Source organism: Heterodontus francisci, chromosome 14 (genome assembly GCF_036365525.1).
Source record: "Heterodontus francisci isolate sHetFra1 chromosome 14, sHetFra1.hap1, whole genome shotgun sequence".
NCBI classification, from domain to species: domain Eukaryota; kingdom Metazoa; phylum Chordata; class Chondrichthyes; order Heterodontiformes; family Heterodontidae; genus Heterodontus; species Heterodontus francisci.
In genome coordinates this window covers 100,712,810-100,729,858 of record NC_090384.1, presented here as the reverse complement: position 1 = coordinate 100,729,858, position 17,049 = coordinate 100,712,810, and the positions used below count along the sequence as shown (strand labels likewise).

Sequence of the window (17,049 nt, the reverse complement as noted above, 5' to 3'; positions counted from 1 at the left end):
TGAATTAGTTAAGGATTGCCAGCACAGATTTAGAAAAGGCAGGTCGTCTTTGATTTATTGAATTTTTTGATGAAATAACAGAAAATGCTGATGGGAATGTGGTGGATATTGTCTATATGGATTTTAAGAAAGTATTTGACAAAGTATTACATAAAAGGCTGGTTAACAAAAGTGAGGCTCATGGAATGGGAGAGTCAGTGTCAGCTTGGTAAAAAATTAGCTTCAGGACAGAAAACAGCAAGTCATGGTAAATGGTTGTTTTTCAGAGTGGAGTATGGTTGACAGCAGTGTTTCCCAAGTTTCAGTGCTAGGACCACTGCTTTTTATATATATATATATATAGAGAGAGAGAGAGAGGTGTGAGATGATGTATTTTGGCAGAATGGATTGGGAGAGGTAATATCGACTTATTGGCACAGTTCTAAAAAAATGTGCAGCGACAAAGGGATCTTTGAAGGTGGCAGGACATATTGCGAGAGTAGTTAGCAAAGCAGATGGAATGTTGGGCTTCATAAATAGAGGTATTGAGTACAAAAGCAGGGAAATTATGCTGAACCTTTATAAAGCTCTGGTTAGGCCATAACTAGGGTATTGCATCCAGTTCTGGTCATAACACTTTGGGAAAGATGTTGAGTTGGTGCAGAGGAGATTTACCAGAATGCTTCCAGGAGTGGGGGATTTTAGTTACAAGGTTAAGTTGGAGAAGCTGGGGTTGTTCTCCCTGGAGCAAGGGAGATTGAGGGGAGATTTAATAGAGGTGTACAAGATTATGACAGATTTAATTAAGTTTAACAAAGAAAAGCTGTTCCCATTCACTAATGGTACAAGGACTAGGGGACACCGATATAAGGTTTTGGGCGAGAGATGCAGGGGGGAATGTGAGGAAGGACTTTCTCACGCAGCAATTGGTATTGACCTGGAACTCGCAGCCCACGAGGGTGGTGGAAGCAGAGACAATCAGTGATTTCAACAGGAAATTGGATAGGCACTTGCGGGAAATAAACTTGCAAGGCTACGGGGATAGAGCGGGGGAATGAGACTGATTGGATTGCTCTGCAGGGACCCAGCAAGGACTCGATGGGCAAATGGCCTCCTTCAGTGCCATAATGACTATGACTGTATGAAGATGGTGGAAAGTGGCCGTTTGACTGACAGTCAAGAATCATCCAATTGCTTTTCAATCGACTGTAGGAAAGCAGGGCTCCGGGAGGATGGATGTATTGGGCACCAATGGCTGGAATGTGGGGGCAGGATCTTCTGAAGCAAGGAGGTCATGTGATGAAACCTCCAGGAATACACACAACCAGGGTTAGCAACTCTAATTGGAACTTGTCTGGAATGTGAAAACTAAAGTATCTGGCCATAGGGCCATGTGGAGATTTTACAACTCAATTAAACCACAGGCAATAGCCAAAGGCAACACAGTAAATCCATCAGACCTCAACAACTTGAATTTATACACTGGGATAATAATCCAGAGACCTTGGACTAGTGATCTGCAGCTCGTGAGTTGAAATCCCACCATGGTCGTTTGAGTGTTTGAATTCAGTTTTCAAAAATCTGGACATGAAAAGCTGGTCTCAGTATCAGCAACTGTGAAGCTGCCGGATTGTCGTAAAAACCTAACTGGATGATGAAAGTCCTTCCTGACCCAGTCTGTGACTAAGACCAGGGGTTTATGTTGGGCCAGAGGCCCTGCCCACTGACAAAAGAAATTGATGGTGAGCCCGCCTCTGCCGGGGATGGAAGCCACACTGTAATTTTACATGGCCCAGGCCCTTAATTGACTTCGGGTGGGACTTCCATCTCTCGAGGTAGGAAGCCCTACCCACAAGGGCTGCTGACCAATCAGCAGGCCAGCAGTTCTTCAGTCCCAGCAGCACCACTGGGAGCGGTGGCTACTGTTGGGACTGCACCCAGCCAGGACCAGCAGCAGGGACAAGGCCCTCGCAAGCAGATAAGTGTGAGGGGCCTCATCGGGGGCAATCGACTGGGCCCCGGTGAGGTTGGGTGGGGGAGCGAGGGGGAGTGGGGTCGCTCGAGAGGGGGCGGGGAGGTGCTCTAGTGGGGGATGGCACAGGGTGCCCGATCAGGAGGGCCCCCCCAACAGCCTGCAAGGAGGCCGCTAGGTTTTACTGGGCGCCCTTCTGAGCTACTGAACTACCACCTGGTAGTTCGCCTGGGGCAAGCGGGCTGTTTGTCACCTTCCCTGCCGCTAGTAAAATTGCAGCAGGGGTGGGAAGGCAACAAGAATGGATCCCCCTGCCTCCCACACGATTTACTGTCGCTCCTGCCTCCAGCCCACTCCTGCGTGGGGCATAAAATTCCAGCCTATATGTGGCTCCAGTGCCACATGGAAATGGCTGACACTTAACTGCTTCTGAAGTGGCCCACTGAGCTGCTCAGTTGTATTAAAACTACTGCTGAAGGCCCACCACCGCCATGGGATGGGCAGCAAGTGCTGACCTTGTTAATGACATCTACATCTCAATAACTTAAAAAAAAACGCAAACCAAAGCAGAGGGTAGGCCAGGTGAGCAAAGAAATGGTCAATGGAGCAAATTTTAAGGAGCATCTTAAGGGAGGAGAGGTGAATAAAATCACCTCTAATGAACAGGGCATTTATATAATTGGATGTGAAACTGCCAAACAGTATACTAACATTCTTTTCTCATTGTACTGACCTCTATAACAACCAACGTCACTGATTTTAAATATTTAAAATGGCTTATCAATTTAAAAGTGAATGTTACCATCAGTGTGCTTTTCTATATGAGCAGGAATGCTCGGTTCATTGAAACATAATGTGAATTGATTACACCACAAACTAGCAAAGTAAGTGATGCAGTTATGCTTTTTCATATCCATATTCTGGGAGCAATCTGTGAGGTAAAGGCTGAGTATTAGGTTAGCAGGAAATGAGGGATACTTTTGGAAAAGATAGTTAAACAAACCACTTGAGGCATTTCCCATCCCCTCAGTGGGTAATCATCCGTTTATGTCGTATATTTACCCTATTGTGTACCAGAGATACAAAAAATGAGCTGTAAATCCATTCACAAGTGTCTCAGCACCAGGTCCTCCCCTTGTTACTTAGCAACAGAATCGTCATTGGATATTAAAAAGTGGCCTCAGTAATAAGACAAAAAAAAACTGCTCTTCAATGTCACATGGGCTGTAAGAACTTGTTTCTTCAATCTGCTCTCATAATACAGACAGCCATTATTTAACCCATTGAGTGCCAATGTTGCTCAGTAGATTTTACAATACACCAGTTCTATGTCATCAATCGAGATGAGATAATGTAGCACCCGTAAATATTGCATGACTAAGATTCCTCATCCTACTTTTTCCCTACATTTGTCACCAGGAAATAAGCTTGTGGCCTTTTTGGGGTTATTTTAAATTAATTCTCCAGAGGCTGTTGAATCAGACTGTAGCTGAGAACCTCAGGAGCTATTTTCAGACTGGCTCTGAATCACCAGCCTGCAGATTTGCTCTTTTCTCATCCAATTGCTAATTGTTTGAGCAAATGGAAGAGTCTGTTGGATTCGAATGTGGAGAAAGACTGGCTGGAGGGCCATCTGGAGAGAGCTGCTGTGACGGACCAGATGAGGTGTAGCGGTCCTTTGTATCACAGACCAGTAATGGATACCGAATGCAGTGTGCGTCAGAAGGAATGAATCCAGGACTGGCAGATCACCTCTGATTTGCCACTCAGCGATTCATTTGCAATTCCCCAGAAAGTTGGACTCTGGAGTTCTTGAGTCTGCGAGTCAGTCCCTGCCGATTGTGCTGTTGAATCTGGTTTCTATAGACTGGAGCTAACCCAGTAGATCCAGTTTTACTGGAGTCTGCAAGTCTGTGAGCTATCTTATTCCTCTCGATTTACATAGAATTACAGTGCATCTCCAGTACAGAAACAGGCCATTCGACCCAAATAATCCATGCCAGTGTTTATACAACACAAGCCTTTGCCCACCGCACTTCATCTAACCGTATCAATAGGGCCCTACCAAATTCAGTCAAATTTTACAAATTTCACTGTCAAGGCATTTTAAGAATTGTGAATTTCACAATTTCACATATTTAAATCATAAATTTCATGGTGTCGCAACAAACCGTGAAAATGGTCTATTTAAAACAAAAGAAAAAGATAAGGAAGGTTTCTGGTTTCAAATGGCATTTATTATACTCTCAAAAACTATTGTAAAAAGTTAACTATAAACTCACTGAAGTCAGAGGTTGAAGGTGTCTGAGCTGTGAACACCTGTCCATGTTTAGACTCAGCTCTCTCTGCGTCCACAGAGTGTGTTGAAATTGACACACAACTCATATGTGTTAATCTGAGACTTCGTCTCACAATGTGTAGCAAAAGGGGATAGGTAGTCCTGTCGTCGTTTATTTGCACTTGGCAAGCGACCACCATTTTTTCACATTACGTTGAATGAATACCCGCAGCTTTAGGTGATCACATTTTTCCAATGGTATGTTGGTGCTTGCAAAACCACCCACAAGTTCCGTTGCAACCAACTGATGATTTTCTGAACTCTCTGTCGACTTCTTAAAAAGAGATGAAATTGTTGCTTGTTTTTTTTTTGCATGTTGGTTTTCCAGCAGTGTGTTGTCGGATGCTCTCTTTCTGCTGTGATGGGTTTCGGACTCTAACTGGTTCTGAACCGTTGCCCGTCGTGTGTGATCCAGTGAAACATTACAGCTTGTACAAAACAGTATTCCACCATCGGCACGCAGAATTTGGCTTCCAAATTCTTTCACTCAATGTGCTGCAGTAGTGGTTGCGACCATTTTTGATTTACTCACTCTGACATTCTCACTTGTCTGCAGATACTTAAGACTGCTTCTCCCAAAACTGCACGAAGCCCTCCCTCATCTACCAATCAGCGAGGTGAGCCTTGTGCCAATCCCTAAAATGCACAGTATTCACAAAATGGCCGATTTCACAGAGGACCCGAGATTTCATGGTCCATGATGTATTTTTCACAGCCGTGAATTTATTAGGGCCCTACCAATTAATATATCCTTCTATACCTTTCTCTCTCATGTGTTTATCTCGCTTTCCCTGAAATGTATCTATGCTATTTGCCTCAAACACTCAATGTGGTAGTGAGTTTCATTGAGTAAAGAAGTTTCTCCTTATTCTCTTTTGGATTTATTAGTAAATACCACAAGTGAAAATATCTTATCTATGTCTAAATTAATAGCATAAAAGGTGGGATCTGGTCCTCACCTCCCAGGATTCCACATAAAAGGGGCCTTAATTTTTTTTTGTCTGAATCATTCTCTGTTTTTCTGCAGTCAAACTTCACACCTGCATCTCCGAATCACAGGCCGTAATTTGAAATGCGGAATGGGAATGCAGCAGGATGGAGGTGGGATTGAGAGTTACAAAATTTATAACCACTCATTCAAACCAGTCCTCCCTGCTTTGGGGGTGGCTGCTTAAAATCAAAGGCCCGGAAGTCGACCATGCTGCACATTGTGACTCAACCGTTGGGCTTGCATAATAAAAAGAAAATCAGTGTACTTTCTTAAAGTACTTTATTTCTATTTTTGCTTCTGCCTTGTGTCAGCTTAAAAATGAGGTTTGAAATCTGCAGTCCACGCACGTTCTGAAAATAGCTTAACCAGCTGCTTGAGTCAGGCCAGACTTCAGCTCCAATCTAGCACAAAGGCCGAGTGGGCCAGAGAGTCTCAGGGTGCCTCACAGGCTCTTTCTTCTGATTGCTTCATAAAAGCCATCACTTGGGAGCTATTTTTATGCTGTCCCCTGTGGCGAGTCTGGAGGTGGGGAGAGCATAAAATCAGGTGGGAAGATGGCAGGGGGGGACCCCGCCATGGCCGAAATTAAGTCTGGGGTGGGAAGGCCCGTGAATGGCCTTCCCGCCCCGCTACCAACTGAGGTCCTTAACTGGGCAATTAATGCCCAATTAAGAACCTCAACCCACTGTTGCCGCAATTAGCCATACAGCGGGCGACCCTATCGCCGCTCAGGAAACGTGGCATGGAAAACCATGCGGACTGCTTCCAGACTCTGGGAGATAGGGTCGGGTCCCTCATTAAAAGGCACTTAGTGCCTGAACAAGGGACCTGGCATCGATACAGAGAAGCCCACTGAGAGCCACCCCCCCCTGCCCTTGCTACTGATCCCCCTACACCCACCTCCCTCGCAACCCCCACCACAGGAGACCCTTCCCGCCATGACATACCTGTGGCCTGGGTCCAGCGCTGCTCCTGGGCCTCGGGTAGGTGTTCCACTGGCAGCTGCCACCGCCTCTGCAGTGGCACTGCTCAGACACTAGCAGCTCTCCGAGGGTGGGGCTTCCGTCGACAGGGTCCTTGATCCCATGGAAGGTCCGCCGCTGTCCACTTAGTTGGAACTAGATTCGGCAGGCCTCCCACAGAGGAGACAACGCGGAGTTCTCGGCGTCACATTTTCCGGATGTCGAGACCCCCATCGCCAGGAAAAAGTCCCAGCCTTTGTGAGTGAGCTTTTCAGGTCTTGAACCTGATCTGTGTTTTTATCCTGGTCAGTGTTGTTAGCCCAGTTAAGGGTCTTTATACCAGTCAGTGTTTTTGGTCTGGTCAATGTCTTTAGCCAGTTCATGGAATTGAAAGCAAATGATTGACCTGGTTAGGAAATTGGCTGAGTGGAAGGAGTAGAGATAATGGGTAGGTGATCGACATAACAGCATGTGACTAGTGATGTCCTGCAAGGATCTGTGTTGGGGCCTCAACTATTCACTGTATTCATTAATGACTTAGATGATGGGATAGAAAGTCACATATTCAAACTTGCTGATGACGCAAAAATAGGCGGCATCATTGCATTGTAGGTGGAAACGTAACTTTGCAAAGAGATAGATTAAGTGAATGGGCAAAGCTGTGGCAAATGGATTTCCGTGTAGGCAAATGCGAGGTCATTCACTTTGGAACTGAAGAGGAATAAGCAGGTACTTTCGAAATGGCGAAAAACTAGGAAGAGTGGAGGGCCAAAGAGACTTGGGGGGTCCAGATAAACAGATCATTAAAATGTCATGAACAGCTACAGAAAATAATGAAAAAGGCTAATGGAATGCTGGCCTTTATATCTAAAGGACTAGAATACAAGGGGGTAGAAGTCATGCTTCAGCTATACAAAGCCCAAGTTAGACCACACCTGGAGTTACTGTGAGCAATTCTGGGCACCACACCTTAGGAAGGATATATTGGCTTGGAGCGAGTGTAGTGTAGATTTACTGGAATGTCCTCTGGGCTCCAAGGGTTAATCTACGTGGAGAGATTAAACAAAGTAGAGTCATATTCCCTGGAATTTAGAACTTGGGGTGATTTGATCAAAGTTTTCAAGATATTAAGGGGAACTGATAGGGCAGATTGGGAGGAACTATTTCCACTGGTGGGAAAACAGACCGTTTTAATGGAGTGTTAATGAGCAGGTCTGTCTACATGAAAAACAGGCACATGGGAAAAAAATAAAATATTAAAAAAAGGCCAGTCATGCTTGAAGTTATTGAACTCAATGTTCAGTCCGCAAGGCTGGAGGGTGCCTAATCGAAAGAGTTCAATAACTTCAGAGCATGACTGGCCTTTTTTAATATTTTTTTTTATTTATTTGTTCCTGTGCTGTAATTTTCTTTGTTCTTCTTTAGTAAAGAGATACAGACCCTTAGAAAATAGGCGACAGGTTTAGATAGAGGATTTGGATCGGCGTAGGCTTGGAGGGCCGAAGGGCCTGTTCCTGTGCTGTAATTTTCTTTGTTCTTTGTTCTTTGTTCTAATCATGTGCCTGCTTTTCCTGTGGACAGAGCTGCTCATTATTCTGCCATTAACACTCTCTCTGGACTAATGCGTTGTCTTTCACCACGAGCATTAACACATCCTTTGCCTTTGTTCCAGGACAGCTTCGTTATTTAATCTCTCCTGCCCTCTGCCCTATCAAACACCTTCCCCTTTGTTCTCTTCCCCCATTCCCTCCCCTTCACTTGCTTAAAATCTAATTCTTTTCTAACCTTTGCCAGTTCTGATGAAGGGTCACCAACCTGAAATGTTAACTCTGCTTCTCTGTCCACAGATACTGCCCGACCTGCTGAGTATTTCCAGCACTTTTTGTTTTTATTTCAGATTTACAGCATCTGCAGTGTTTTGCTTTTATTTTAGTACTCCTTCAGTACTGCAGTGGAAAGTGAGTCTGGATTTTGTGCTCAAGTCTTTGAAGTGGGACTTGTACCCACAAATACATGACTCCGATATGAGAGTGCTACCCACTGAGCTAGAGCTGACACTTTTGAAGTGTAGTCTCTGTTCCAGTGTAGCCAATTTGCATAGCAAGTTTCCTCAAACAGCATTGTGATAATGACCAGATGATTTGTCTCAAGTGATGTTGGTTGAGGGATAAATATTGGCCAAGAAACCAGGGAGAACTCCCCTGCTCTTCTTCAAATAGTGCCATGGGATCTTTTACATCCACCTAAGAGGGCAGACAGTGCCTCGGTTTAATGTCTCATCTGAAAGATGGCACCTCTGACAGTGCAGCACTCCATCAGTGCTGCGCTGGAGTGTCAGCAAAGATAGGCAGTTAATTGGATATTGCCCGTTTTAGACTACTGCACAAAGTTTAACAATGCACCCAGTTTTGTGAAGCGTGAAAGATGCCCATAACTGTGGAGTACCTACCTGAATTTCCAACATGGGGATGTTTCTCTGCCGGAGTGTTACTCTGAGTAAGTAAAGGGGATCCTCATGACTGATGACGATTCCCAAATGGTAAGAGAGCAGTAAACTGGCCACTAAGTTACAGCATTGTTGGTTTCATACCGAACGTATTTGGGTATGGTCGAGGATTTGGAATGAACGACTATTCAAACTATTTCAGATTACTCCAGAGAATTCACCCCATACTGGATCTATACATGCCCTGCATTTCCAGTGAATCAGGATATTGGCAACCTCTGTGATTGGCAGGAATTTCTCACCTTGCAGGATCACTGATTTATGATGACTGGAGCTCATCCAGAACTCTGATGCCCTGTTCTAACTAGAACCCAAGTCCCATTCACTGATCACCAACTGGTCCTGTGCTCACTGACTGACATTAGCTCCTGGTCCAGCAGCACCTCAATTAAAAAATTCTCATGTTTGACCCTCCATGGCCTTGCCCCTCCCTGTCTCTGTAACCCTCCTCCAGCCTCAGAACCCTCCAAGGTCTCTGCCTTCCTCCATTTCTGGCCTCTTTCACATCTCCAATTTTAATTGTTTAATTATTGGCAGTCATGCCTTCACCTGCCTGGGTCCTAAGCTCTGGAATTTCCTCTCTGTCTCTCTATCTCTTCAATCCTACCTCTTTGACCAAACTTTTAGTCACCTGTCCAAAGATTTCTTTGTGACTCGGAGTCAAAATCTGTTTGATAGCATTCCTGTGAAGCACCTTGGGACATTTTGCTATGTTAAAGATGCTATATGAATGTACATTGCAGTTGTTGGAAAAGTTCAATTTTGTTCTCATTATGTGCAACTCTGGGAATTGTTGTGTTTTGAGTATTACGTTTCCGAATTTTATGCGGATTTTCCTGTAGAATCTTTGGGCTGGATGTTGTTCTCCTGTCGATGCCGGGCTCCGTGGTGGGGCGGGATGCGGGCTGGATTATCAGAGCGCCAGTGTCCGCCACCGAACCTGATGCCAGGATTGCCAAGCCCGATCTTGCCGGCGGCAGGGAAACTCCATGACGAGCCCTCCGCCTGTCTGCGACAGGACCCGACTTTACATATTTAAGTTACCAGTTTGAATGAATTAAAATGAAAACTGGAGCGATCTTGCATGCAGTTTCGGATCTTCAGTGTGACAGGCGGCACTCACGCACCTTCACTTTCCTGTCCAGGGGAAGTGTGGGGGGGGGGGAGCTTCAGCATTTGCAGTGTAGTGGTGGCGGGGGGGGGGAGATGGAAATAGGGCAAATATGCATTTTGGTGTAGTTGTGGGGGGGGGGAACGGGGGCAACTTTGTAGTTTCTTCACAGCCCTTTAAAAATGGCGCCACGCCTGCGCAGAGAAAGTTGACTCCATTCACGCCGTTGCCGAGTCCGCCCCCGCCACATGATTGGGGGAGGGGAGTTGTGGCCACCCTGCATATGATAATGAGCCGCCGGGCTCAAGATCGCGGCGGCATGGCGGCACGTGGCCTGTGTGTACCGGCCGCCATTTTTCATGCTTGCCGCCGCCTCCGGCAGTGGGACCACAAGATTCAGCCCTGTAAATCAACAGCCCTTGACAATTGGCAAACAGCTAATCTGATGGTAGTCCGATTTATAGAAGAGCAGGGTAAAGCTGTGAAATGTGTGCTAAATACCTGAAGAGGGAAAATTTGCAAGGCTATGGGGAAAGCGCAGGGGAGTGCCACTATTTGGATAACTCTTTCAAAGAGGTGGCACAAGCACGATGGGCCGAATGACCCCCTTTTCTGGCGTCTGGTCACATGATTCTATTGCTACTATGTTTGATTCGGATTGAAAGTAAATGTGTTTTACTACCTGAGAATTGTTGACATTTCTCTACGACAGGAACTGTGATTTGCACTCCAGTTAACCTGGAGCATTATTCCACTTGTTCAGACAGTAAGCGAGCAGATAGATTTTAAGCCTCCCTGACACTGATATACAATCATATATAATGTATCTACCTCCATATAAATTAGTTGTTGTTATCGACCCATTACTGTCCAATCTTCTTCTCTTCTCAGTCCCGTGTGATCCTGGAGACCAATAATGCTGCGACGACCAGCGGAAGTGACGTTTGCACAATCCAGGCAGAGATGCTGCAGCTGGACCTGATTGATGCTGTAGATGATATCGAGGACGAGGAAGAAGAGGACAACGGTCCTCTGAAGGAGCCTAACCCTGTCAGCATGGCATCTTACAAGCCCAAGCGGCCCACGACCCTGAACCTCTTTCCACAAGTTCCTCGCACTCAGGTAAGACGGAGGAAGGCAGCCCTGTTCCCTTGCTGGTTTGTTGATAGCTCGCCGATTAAAATGACCTCTGCAGCTGATCCCTCTTTTAATCTTGTTTCTCGGATGGTACACACCAGACAGAAAAGGACTTGTTTTTATTTTGTTGCCACATTTGGCCCAGCTAAATTGAAATAAAGACTGATCTTAAACTTTAATGGTTTGCAGCCATTAGCAGTGGAATTCATACTCATTATTGCTTTTCCCTGGTTAGTTATTCCGAAACACAGACTGTAGCAGATTGCAAGGATTGCCTTCAAGCAGTGGGTGTCTGATCAGATTACTGTACCCAGTAAACAATTGCATCAATGAAGTGCAGACTTGTTTATCAGCTCAAAACCTATTTTACGCTGGCTTTGTAATATATACATGGATGGATTCCAGTGATATATTGCTTATTGACGCTACACCCAACGCTGAAAATTATAGAAATGGGAGAATGTGACAACACAGAAATCCATCCCTGATGAAATTGTATAGTCTCAATTGCCTTGACGTAAAATCATTTGTAAATATGCTTTGTTGGTGGTAAATTAATAACGCTAAAAACTGATTGAAAGCTGTAAAGTAAAAATGAAAGTCTTGCATTTATATAGCGTCTTTCACAAAGCAAAGCGTTGTATAGCTAATGAAGTATTTTATTTTTGTGGGAACTGTGGCGGAAAGCTGTCACAAACAGCAAGGTGATAATGACCAGATAATCTGTTGCAGTGATGTTGACTGAGGGGTATTTGTTTGCCAGGATGTTGGGGAGAACTCTTCTTTGAATCAGTGGCTGTGCGATCTTTTACATCAACTTGGCAGGGAAGACGGGGCCTCAGTTTATTGCCTCATCTGAAAGACGGCTCCTTCGACAGTGCGGCGCTCCTTCAGTACTGCACTGGGGCTGTCAGCCTTTAGTGCTTGAATTCTCTGGAGTGAGACGAGAACCCGCAACCACCTTACTCAGAAGCGGGAATGCCTCACAGTATCCACACGTGGGGTGGAATTTTGTGAGTCAGTTAGGAGTGGGAATGGAGGCTTGTGATCCTGATTCTAAGACTGGACACTATGGGTGGCACAGTGGTGCAGTGGTTAGCACCGCAGCCTCACATCTCCAGCGACCTGGGTTCAATTCTGGGTGGAGTTTGCAAGTTCTCCCTGTGTCTGCGTGGGTTTTCGTCGGGTGCTCCGGTTTCCTCCCACCACCATAAGACTTGCGGTTGATAGGTAAATTGGCCATTATAAATTGCCCCTAGTAGAGGTAGGTGGTAGGGAAATATAGGGACAGGTGGGGATGTTGTAGGAATATGGGATTAGTGTAGGATTAGTATAAATGGGTGGTTGATGGTCAGCACAGACTCGGTGGGCCGAAGGGCCTGTTTCAGTGCTGTATCTCTAAATAAAAAAAATAAAACATACCCACTGAGGTGAAAGTATCTGCGCTGGTGGAAGATGCAGGAGAATCACGTGACGGTGCATCCTCTGACTGCCGCTCCTCATAGGTTGACGGCTGTGCCCCTTCAGCTGGAGCCTCCTGCGGACAATGATCTGCATGAGAGAACAGAAACAAGTATGGGTTAGGCTGTGCAGATCTTATGCCAACCGTGTGTGATGTGGAACTCCAGAGGTGTGGTGGATGTCGAATGAAGAGAATACTCACTCTCGTGTGTGGAGACTCCAGTCTCTCCATCTGTTATTGAGCGGTCGCCCTGGGCCCCCGCTAGCTCCAGTGCCGCCTCCTCCTCCAGCCCTTGAGGTCTCCCTGGTGTTAAGGGCCTGCTTGTCCTGAAAGTGGAAAGAGGGAGATAGTAAGAGCTTGTAGGAAGAGCAAGAGAACCGTTATGCTCACAGCAGCCCCTCATCCCCTGCTGGAGTTTCCTATGCGGCCTCTCCCCGTGTGTGCCCAAAGGGGACATAATGGGGGTGAGTTGTGAAAGAAGGTGACCTGTGGCCGAGATGCAGCCATGCATCTGCCAGAATGTGGTGATGCCTAACCCCCTTGCCAGTGCCTTTGTGGTCACTCCCTCCCCATGTCGCGCTGACTCCCGCACCGCTACATGCAAGCCCCAAAGAGGAGGGAGGTATGCAGGACTCACCTTGGCAGAACAAAGGAGGTCATTGACTCTCTTTCTGCACTGGACCCAGTTCCGGGGGTGATCCCACGGCCGCTGAGCTTGCTTGGTCAGGCGGGAGGGCCTCCTCTTGCCATCGGTGGAGAAGTGACCTCAAGCCTTTCCCTTGCAGCCTGGAGGAGGTTCTCCAGGGAGGCATCACCAAACCATGGAGCCACCCGATGTCTCGTCTCTTCCATAGTGCACCATGCTTCTCCGGAGGGGGGTGGTGTTGTGAGTTCCGGGAGAAGCAACACCGGGTCCAGCAGCGATCCGGAATCAGTAAATAAAGGAAAGGCAGCAATACAAGCAGGGCTGGCAGTGCTTTAAATATGGTGCCTGCGCCTGTTCCGGAGTCAGCGCCTCGGAGCCTATCCCCTTCAAATCATTGGACAGGCCCCGTGCCACCGTTAATATCACGTAATCATGGTCGTCCGACCAGACACGTCACAGGCGGCGATGATGCCCGCTTCCAGATTCACTGGCAGGACCTGCGACAGAGTCACAAAATTCTGCCCATGAATAATCATGATTTCAATGATTGATCCCTTCCCACCTCTGTCACTCTGGTACTTAGTATCAACCTGGCTTAGTGTGTGCAGAATAAAAACATACTATTCATCCATAAACAGATTGATGACGGATTTCAAAAGAAGGTTTTGTTTTTATTGATATATTATTATACTAGGTGATTTACCATGGTGTGCTTCATACCTGACAATGTGGAAAATTGCCCAGGTATGTCCTATTCACAAAAAGCAGGAGAAATCGAACCCGGCCAATTACCGCCCCACCAGACTCCTCTCAATCATCAGTAAAGTGATGGCAGGTGTCGCGACAGTGCTATCAAGTGGCAGTTAAACAGACAGCAATAACCTGCTCAGTGACGCTCAGTTTGGGTTCCGCTAGGGGCACTCTGCTCCTGATGTCATTACAGCCTTGATTCAACCATGGGCAAAAGAGCTGAACTCGAGGTGAAGTGAGAGTGACTGCCCTTGACATCAAGGCAGCATTTGACTGAGTGTGACATCAAGCAGTCCTAGCAAAATTCACGTCAATGGGAATCAGGGGAAAACTCTCCACTGGTTGGAGTCATACCTAACACAAAGGAAGATGGTTGTGTTGTTGTATACCAAATATCTAATCCCCAGGACATCACTGCAGGAGTTCCTCAGGGTACTGTGCTTGGCCCAACCATCTTCAGCGGCTTCATCAATGACCTTCCCTACATCATAAAGTCAGAAGTGGGGATGTTCGTGAATAATCCGTGTTCAGGATCATTCACAGCTCCTTCACTGTCACTGGATCTCTGTCCCTAACAGCAACATTGGAGTACCTGCACCAGATGGACTGCAGTGGTTCAAGAAGGCAACTCACCACCAGCTTCTCAAGGGGTAATTAGGGATGGGCAAAAAATGCTGGGCTGGACAGCGATGCCCAGACCCCAAAAAAGAATTTAAAAAGCAAAGTGAGAATTAAACTGTTTCAGTGGGGGGGGGGGGGCCGGGAGAGTTGGGGAGCGGGGGGGTGGGGGGGGCCGGGAGAGTTTGGGAGCGGTGGGTGGGGAGGGAAGAGGTGCTCATCTCCACTGATTGGATTGGAAAGAAGTCTCAGAGATGCTCAGTCAACGAGTAATGTTTTTGACTGGTTCCCGGAGAATAGGATTTCAATATCCATTGCAGATAAGTAAATAAATAAACTCATTCTCCTCATATACCACAGCTACACAAGTCAATAAATCAACACTTATCTCAGCATGGGAATAACACTTTAGAATGTGAAAGGGTGAATAATGTCCCATCTATTTGGCGTGGGGAATTATAAAGTTTAAAAGATTTGCATTTTTGCCCCTTACTAAATATCTCTGTGACAGTACCTAGTGCGCTTGGATTTTTATTCAGAACCACCTTCCAAACTGGAATAATGAGGCAATTCTTCTAGAATTAGGTGCACTTTACATTATTCATTCACTTTTTTTTGCTGGTTATTTGAGGTCTTTCAGATAAACCAGACTAACAGAAGTGCAATGTTACAATCACTTAGAGCACATTTCAATGGATATGGATGAAAATTAAAACAGTCGTACAATTTTGTTCTGTTTGTCACGCTGTATTTAATAAATCAGGAGCGATGTGCCTGAAATAACAGAAAAGGATGTAATTAAATTGACCTTGCATTAGCCATGAGGCTGTGCCCGTAATGGTGTGCAGGAGCCCATATTATTGGCCCCAGTAATTCCAATTAGTTAACGTATTACATAGAATATTACAGCATATAAACAGGCCATTCAACCTAATGGTTTATGCTGGTGTTTATGCCTCCTCCCACCTTAATTCATCTCACCCTATCAGCATACCCTTCTGTTCCTTTCTCCCTCATGTGCTTATCTAGCTTAAATGCATCTATCTTATATTTATGGCCCCTAATTGTGGTCTTTCCCCACAAGTGGAAGGTTCTTCCCTACATCTACCCTACCAAACCACTTCATAATTTTAACGACCTGTATCAGGTCACCACTCAGCCTTCTATTTTCGAGAGAAAAGAGCCCCAGCCTAAGAGTTAGAACCTATCAGTTCTGACCTGCATCAGAAATTCCCCACTCCTGTTTTTGCAGTAATGTAAACTCATTTGCCTTTTAAATAACAAAGAGGAATTTCAGATGAACTCACCAACTGTTTGTTTGTATCATCCCACTGTGTTATTTCAAGGCTGCAATCTGCAACATTTCTTTTATTCGTTCGGGGGATGTGAGCGGCGCTGGCTAGGCCAGCATTTATTGCCCATCCCTTATTGTCCTTGAGAAGGTGGTGGTGAGTTGCCCTCTCGAACCGCTGCAGTTCTTGGGGTGCAGGTACACCCATAGTGCTGTTAGGAAGGGAGTTCCAGGATTTTGGCCCAGCGATATAGTTCCAAGTCAGGATGGTGTGTGACTTGGAGGGGATGTTCCTATGCACCTGCTGCCCTTGTCCTTCGAGGTGGTAGAGGTCATGGGTTTGGAAGTTGCTGACAAAGGAGCCTTGGTGAGTTGCTGCAGTGCATCTTATAGATGGTACACACTGCTGCCACTGTGTGTCGGTGGTGGAGGGAGTCAATGTTTGTGAATGGGGTGCCAATCAAGCGGGCTGCTTTGTCCTGGATGGTGTCGAGCTTCTTGAATGCTGTTGGGGCTGCACCCATCCAGGCAAGTGGAGAGTATTCCATCAACTGAAAAGACCTCCAACACATCAAAGTCCAACCAGTTTGCATCCAGGCTACTGACCCTTCAAGTTATTGGCCCTTCTCAAGTTAATCCTAGGCCCTAATCCCAAATCAATGTAGTGCCAAACAGGTTGCTGACTCCCTGTCATCTGGTTTACTCTATCAGGCAAAGTTGAAATCTACCGCACTCTGTGAAAGCAGAAACATTTTGTTCATTGTGAAGGTGAATCTAATTTATCGTCACAACAACATATGAAACCCTCTAAGTTTCTGTTATTTCATTGTCACTTTTTGGCTGTTGAAGGAGAAATGATATCCATTTGAGTCTTAAGATCAATCTTTATAAAGCCCCATATTTTGATTATTCTAACGTTTGGTTTAACTTCCTTTCAACTTTTCACTCGGGTATGTAATGCTGAAAACATCACATTGAGACACTTAGGAACATAGGAAGATAGGAACAGGACTAGGCCATTCAGCCCCTCGAGCCTGTGCCGCCATTCAATGTGATCATGGCTGATCCGTGGCCTAACTCCATATCCATATCCGTTAATATCTTTGCTTAACAAAAATCTATCTCATATTTAAAATTAACAACTGTTCTAGCTTCAACTGCTGTTTGTGGGAGAGAGTTCCAAACCTCTACCACCCTTTGCATGAAGACGTGCTTCCTAACATCTCTCCTGAACGGTCTGGTCCTAATTTTTAGATTATGCCCCCTAGTTTTAGAATCTCCAACCA

The 17,049-nt window shown here is 45.8% G+C and overlaps 1 protein-coding gene across 5 annotated transcripts in view; it reads left to right on the top strand.

The window, feature by feature from the left end:
• The window catches only part of mapk8ip1b (mitogen-activated protein kinase 8 interacting protein 1b), a 248,713-nt gene that overhangs the window by 168,907 nt on the left and 62,757 nt on the right, over positions 1-17,049 (top strand). For all 5 annotated transcript variants that reach the window (XM_068046625.1, XM_068046624.1, XM_068046629.1 and 2 more), the window contains one exon: positions 10,751-10,981. In XM_068046625.1, the coding sequence (XP_067902726.1) occupies positions 10,751-10,981 (231 nt within the window). The remainder of the gene's footprint in view (positions 1-10,750; positions 10,982-17,049) is intronic.